Genomic DNA, 7021 nt, shown 5'->3' with positions numbered 1-7021 from the left:
TTGTATTTTCTATAGCTGTAATGGATCACAACAGCTAAAACAAGTTTTAAAAGCAAGTGTTATATTTGGCTTGCAGTTACAGAGTGTATCTGTGATAGCAAAGAATGGCCATGCTATCCCATAATAAGGAGGCAGAGAGAATACACTGGGAGTGTCACTATCTTTTGTATCACCTTAAAACTTCCTGAGAGTGACAGATGTTCTCCAACAGGTCATACCTCCTACCCATCCTCAGTTAGTACCCATTTCAGTTAGAAACCCAGTATTCAAATTTACGAGTCTTCGGGCCCATTCTCACTCAGAACACTAGTACAGTTGTATTCAAAGGTACTGTCCTAGCCATAGGGGGCAAAACAGACATTATTCCACATCTTGTAAGTGGTTTTTATCATATACAGAGTCACATATCATGAGTTAGGTATTACACTTTTTCGGGGCGGTGGTGGCACACGTCTTTAATCCCAGCACTTGGGAGGCAGAAGCAGGCGAATCTCTGAGTTTGAGGCCAGCCTGGTCTACAGAGCTAGTTCCAGGACAGCTAGAGCTGTTTTACACACTCTTACACACAAAAACCTGTCTCAAAAATCAAAACAGAACCAACAACAAAAAAGAATCACACTTTGTTCTCTCAGTGTTTCTACATTTAAAAATGTATCTATTAGTTTTTCTTTGCACTGCTTTGAACGTTATTCACTTCATTACTCACTTGTATGTCTCTGTGTATGTATTTATTGGGAAGTATGCATGTGATTGTCAGAATACAACTTTCAAGACTCGGGTTAAGACCCAGGGAGGTAACTGAGATAATCAGGTTTTGCATGAGAACTACTCTTAGCTGATGCACCCCATGACCAGTTTTCTTTCAACCCTCACAATGGAGGCAAGCTGATCAAATGCAGCATCGCATACTTACGCTGGTAGAAGTGCTACCCACTGCACTTCTTGTCACCATGAGATCACACGGGTTTGTATAGGGATGTGAAACAAAAATGTAGGCATATTCTGGCTATACGGAAGATGTTTCTTTTTTCTTTTTTTGTTTTTTTTTCAAGACAGGGTTTCTCTGTGGCTTTGGAGCCTGTCCTGGAACTAGCTCTGTAGACCAGGCTGGTCTCGAACTCACAGAGATCCGCCTGCCTCTGCCTCCCGAGTGCTGGGATTAAAGGCGTGCACCACTATCGCCAGGCCCGGAAGATGTTTCTGAACACTATAAATTGATTTTTCACATCCATTTCAAAGTTTTCCACCACTATGAAATTCTTTTATGGATATAATCAGAACTATGATTGCTAAAGGCTTTTCCACATGATCACAGATGTATGGCATCTTCTAATCTTTCATGAGCGTTACACCAACTGGAAATGGGGAAGGCTTTTTTTCCACAGTACTTACATAAGGTTTTATCCCACAATGCTTACATCCATTTGCCTACTGTCTAGCGTGATGCCTATTACAACTGTCATGCCAACTGGAAGTGAAGGTTTTTTCAATGATGCTTAGATGCACAAGGTTTCTCTCCACTGTGACTCCTTTCATGAATGTTAAGATAACTGGATCGGGCAAAGGTTTTTCCATAATGCTTACATGTGAATTCTTTTATGATTATGACAGGAACTCAAAATGGCAAAGGTTTTGCCACAAGAATACACAGACAAGGTTTCTCACCAGTATGAATTCTTTCATGAATGGGATGTAGAACTAGTCAAGCCGTTTCCACAATGATTACGTACATAAAGCTTTTCAGAATGAATTCTTTCATGTCTCTTTTGATGAGAAGAACTCCTGAAGGCTTTCCCACAATGCTGACATGCATAAGGCTTCTCTCCAGTGTGAATTCTTTCATGAAGGTCACGATAACACGAGGTGGAGAAGCTTTTCCCGCAATGCTTACATGCATAAGGCTTATCTCCAGTATGAACGATTTCATGTCTCTTAAGATAAATGGAGCGGGTAAAGGCTTTTCCACAGTGCTTACACGAGTAAGGCTTCTCTCCAGTATGAATCCTTTCATGAATGTTACGATAATAAGAAGTGCTGAAGACTTTCCCACAATGTTTACATGCATAAATCTTCTCTCCCGTGTGAGTTCTTTCATGAATTTTACAGTGCTTGGAACTGTTGAAAGCCTTTCCACAATGCTTACAGGCAGAAGTCTTTACATTATGATTTTGTTCGTGGCAGTTACGCAGACTGGGAATGGTGAAAGTTTTTCTACAGTGCTTACATGCACAAGGCTTCTTTCCAGTGTGAACCCTTTCATGAGTGTTATAAGAACTCAAAGTGGCAAAGGTTTTGTCACAATGTTTACAATACAGTTTCTCTCCAGTGTGGATTCTTTTGTGAGTGTTACAGGAATTGGAACTGGTGAAGGTTTTTTCACAATGCTTATGTGCACAAGGCTTCTCAGCACAGTGACTTCTTTCGTGAATGTTACAATTACTAGAATGGGTGAAAGCTTTTCCACAGTGCTTACATTCATAAGGCTTTACTTCTCTGTGAGTTACTTCATGTTTCTCAAAACATGTTTTCTCACGTTGCTTACAAATGTAACTTCTCTCTCCAAGATGACTTTTTTCATGGTTGATGAGGTCACTGGAATCAATGAAAGCTTCTTCACAATGCTTACACACAAAGGGTTTCACTTTTGTATGGATTCCATGATCTTTCTGGTCATGTGTACATCTCTTTACGATGTTCTCACTGAGTTTATCTCCAGTGTGAGTTCTCTCCTGAGGCTTATCAGAAGGAAGACTCCTACAGGCTTCATTACATTGTTGGTTTTTATAAGGTTTGTCTCTAGGAGAGGTTTCAAGTACCTGAAGTGATTCAGAATGACTGATATCTTTCCAATGTTTCGTTGGTTTAAAAGACTTCACCACAGCTTCCTGACATTGAAATTCATTGCTTCTACTTTGGTCTCTTTGATAAACTTGTAAGGATGAATCATCAATGACATTCCTTTCATGTAATCTGCTTTCATATACTGTTTTTGCAGGAGGCACGTCATTATTAACCATATTCTCTGGAGTAGATTCCTGGTTTTCATCACACTCAGTATCACGCTGATATCCACAGTCTTTCTCAACCACTTGAGTTCTGCAAAAACAATGAGAACAGCATTACTGTAGAAAAAAAATGTTTGAGGCTGGCTTATGGAGTATACTACAACCATACTATCCCTGAGGCAATAGCAGAATGTCTCCAATGTTAAGGACAATATGAACCACATGTAAAGACCCTGGTATGTGTAAAGACGTAGAGTGTTGATATTTAAAGAATTATGAAGGAGCTGTATCATAGGGTCAGATATAAAGAACAATTCCAGCTCTTCTAGCAGATCCTCCATCGGCAATCATGTGGAGGGCACATAAGCTCCTGTTGATCTGAAGGATCTGATGCCCTTTTCTGGTCTCAAAATGGTTTTGCACAGGTGGTGAATACAAGCACACATATACATACACATAAAATAAGTGACAAACATAGAAAGAGTGAATATGAAGGCAAACGTCCTGGTGTTAGCAGACAGTCATAATAATCACAGAGTCCTCTAACAGTATGATATTTTGACGTTTAAATACTTAGCCTGTGTTGGCTAGTTTGTTATCAGTTCAACCTGAACCAGAGTTGAGAACATGGCTAGATCAGACTGGCTTGTAAGCAAGGCTGTGGGAGCATTTTTTTTAATTCCTGATTAATGAGGCCATGTTAGGTAATATGTTCCTGGGCAGGAGTACAGGAGCTGTAAGAAAAGTATGTTAGTAATCCATGAGGAACAAAGCCAGAAAGCAGCCTTCCTCCCCGGTCTTCAGTTCAGTTCCAGCCTCCAGGTCTCTGTCTGTTTTAAGCCCCTATCCTGCCTTCCCTTGCTGGGCTATAACATGGAAGTATAAACCAAAATATGCCCCATTATCCCAAAGATGACTTTGGTCATGGTGTTTAACACAGGAACTGAGAGCATCATAAAACAGAAGTTGCTTACCAGGTTCACGGGAGTAATCCTGAGAGAGAGGTGACCATGTGGTTTTTATAACGGCTATGAGAAGGTCTAGACTACTGGGCTCTTTCAGAGCTTATTACATGACACATTGGTGATATTACTCGATTACACAGATGAGAAACTCAAATACTGAATGACACAGTTCAATATTATGTTACAGAAATTGGTGTAGAATCAATTTGCAATTAGACATATTTGGATCATTTGGTAGGTTCGCAGTTAGTTGTCCTACCACTCAAATGTTTGATGTAAATTGTTTTTGTTTGTTTTTGTAGATAGGGTTTCTCTGTATAGCCCTGATTACCCTGGAACTCACTCTGTAGACCAGACTAGACTCAAGCTCAGAGATTTGCCTGCCTCTGCCTCCCGAGTGCTAGGATTAAACATGTGTGCCACCACCACCTGACTGTAAATTGCTTTCTATTGAATAAAAATTACCCCAGATTTCGGCTGAGATCTCTGTGGTCCTCTTCAATATTTTCTTCTAGTGTTTCCTCTAGAAATAAACCCAAAGAGTTCATTATGACAAATTCAATGCTTAGAAACAAGTAGAATCTAGTTCTTATGACATGGATGCATTCATTAAATTCGATAAATATTCCCTGCAGGAATTCAAACCACAACACCACACACATAACCAGGACACAGTTGCTCTCTGACTGCTGACTGAATAAGCAAGGGCAGTGTGCTGGTGTTTATTTTTTATTCATTTATTTATTTTTACCTATGGAGATCAGGTTCAAAAATGTTTCCTTCATCACACCTCTGTAGAGCTTCTTTTGCCTATCATCCAACATAGCCCACTCTTCTACAGTGAAGATCACACCTACATCCGCAAAGGCCACCAGTTCCTAAAACAGTGCACATATTAGGATGGTTAGTTTTAACAGCCAGGTTGATGACATACAGAATCGTCTAGGACAGAAATTACGGAAGACAGCTCTATAAGTGATTATGTAGATAAAGGTTAACCCAAAACATCTATAGGATACTGTCTTGAGTTTTTGCTGTAAGAAAGGCAGATGCACAGTCTCAGTTACTATTCTGCTGCTGAGACGAGAGCTCATGATCAAGGCAGCTACTATAAAAGGAAGCAACTGATCAGGGCTTGCTCACACAGTCAATGATTGTCACAGAAGAATCAGGACAGGCATGGAGTGGGAACAGTAGCTGAATGTTTTACTCCTGAGGAAAGGCAGCAGGCAGAGAGACAGACACAGTGCCTGGAATGGGCTTTTGAAACTCAAAGACCACTACTAATGACATCCCCTCCCACATATTGCCACACCTCCTAATTCTATCCTAATTCTAACTTCTACTAACTGGGGATGAAGCTTTCAAACATGAGCCTATGAGGGCTATTCACATGTAAAACAACACACCTACCTATTTGAGATGCAGCATTTCGTGAAATATAAAGGGTTTATATTAGTGGAAAGTGGGAGCTGAGACACAGGCAACTATACACCAATCTAGTTCTGACTGTGTGTGTGATTTGATCAGCTGCTTCAGAATCCTGCATTTTACAGACTATACCCTTAAATTGTGAGATAAAATAAACTCGTTCTGCCTCAAGTCACTGTTTTCTGAGTCATTTCTGACAGTCAGATGGAAAAGCCTAACATAACAAATACATTTTTTGAGACAGGGTTTCTCTGTAGCTTTGGTGCCTGTCCTGGAACTAGCTCTTGTAGACCCGGCTGGCCTCAAACTCCCAGAAATCTGCCTGCCTCTGCCTCCCGAGTGCTGGGATTAAAGGCGTGTGCCACCAGTGCCCGGCTTAACAAATACATTTTTTTTTTAAAAAGTGGGACCACTGTTGTAAATAAACCTAAGCAGGTTCTCTGTGGGCATTTAGAACTTGTTTTGGAAGGAATGTGGAGGAACTGGCAAAAAAAAAAAATTTCTTTAGAGAAGGAAAAATCTAGAACACATTGAATGAATCTAAGAAAAAAAGGTTGATAGAAACGGCATGGACCAGAAAGGTTCAGAGGAGACAAAGAGTCAGGAATTTCAGTAAGGGCTATGCTTGTGCAATTAGGATTAAGAACGGAGCTGTGTTCTGTCCTACATCAGAGAACTTGCAATGAACGTGAATGTAGAAAGCGTTGAATACTTTAGAAGAAACGAGGGTGAACAAACTAAAATTCCAAACAAGCAAAGCAAATGCAACTGATGACATGATTAGCACTAACCACTGAACAACAGCGAAGCAGGCAAGCACAGAGCAAACACAGGGACTGGGACTCTACTTGGCTTGGGTTTGCACAACGTCCATTGTACAGAGAACTGAACAATGAACCTAGCATTGTGTGGGTATCCTTTGGACAAACATCTTTAATGGGCTGTACAGATATCTGCTTTAAAAACAGCAACAAGCAGTCCCTTTAGTAATGGCATGGTAACTCCTTATTGTACTCAAATACCTTTTGGGAATCATATGGAACATAGGGGAAATAGGCAGACCTGCACTTACTTCGGTCTTAAGTACATGTGCAATAAGGTAACCTGTAGTCTGAAAAGGAATGTTCAAGAATAATCTTTCTTTTTCTGTTGTTACAATATTTTTTCTTCTAAACAACTGGGCTTGCATATGTTTAGAGTCTGATGACTCTGGGAATGTCATGTGCACTAGCAAGGTTTACCAAATGACATCCTGTCAATCAAAACACTAATCCTCTGTGGATGCTGCAGCCTCCAGCAACCAATTCCTCTTTCTTTCAGTCTCCCAGCTAGCTGTTGATACCCGTGAGCACCCTCACTCATGTAGGCTGTTAGCATCTTTCACTGTAGATTGATTCCTATAGTGTGCCTTTGCTTTGAATGAACTGGATCCTGCCCAGATCCCAACAACCGATTAATTTAGTTCCTGGCAAATGGGTACATAGAGGGAAGTAAATCAATTCTCTCATTACTAAAAACTTCCCACTCACTTTCTATACCTTTTTCATTGTGATATCTATTGCTGCAATGTCTAACTAATCAGTTTTCTCAATAAGAATCATCAACCTAGCCGGGTGGTGG

At 40.4% G+C, this 7021-nt stretch overlaps 1 protein-coding gene across 3 annotated transcripts in view; it reads right to left on the bottom strand.

Annotated features, from left to right (window-relative positions):
- Positions 1-1111: 1111 nt before the first annotated feature.
- Positions 1112-7021, bottom strand: part of LOC101979498 (zinc finger protein 14-like) — a 15294-nt gene continuing 9384 nt past the window's right edge. Inside the window, exons 2-4 of one of the 3 annotated variants that reach the window (XM_013351315.1) lie at positions 4722-4848; positions 4436-4493; positions 1112-3096 (exon numbers count right to left, since the gene is read on the bottom strand). In XM_013351315.1, the coding sequence (XP_013206769.1) occupies positions 1680-3096; positions 4436-4493; positions 4722-4848 (1602 nt within the window). In that variant the 3' untranslated portion in view covers positions 1112-1679. The remainder of the gene's footprint in view (positions 3097-4435; positions 4494-4721; positions 4849-7021) is intronic. The other 2 variants (XM_013351316.1, XM_013351317.1) reach the window with 2 other exon arrangements.

Source organism: Microtus ochrogaster, linkage group LG3, assembly GCF_000317375.1.
Source record: "Microtus ochrogaster isolate Prairie Vole_2 linkage group LG3, MicOch1.0, whole genome shotgun sequence".
NCBI classification, from domain to species: domain Eukaryota; kingdom Metazoa; phylum Chordata; class Mammalia; order Rodentia; family Cricetidae; genus Microtus; species Microtus ochrogaster.
Note: the sequence above shows the minus strand (reverse complement) of the source record. Positions and strands in the feature narration are given on the sequence as shown.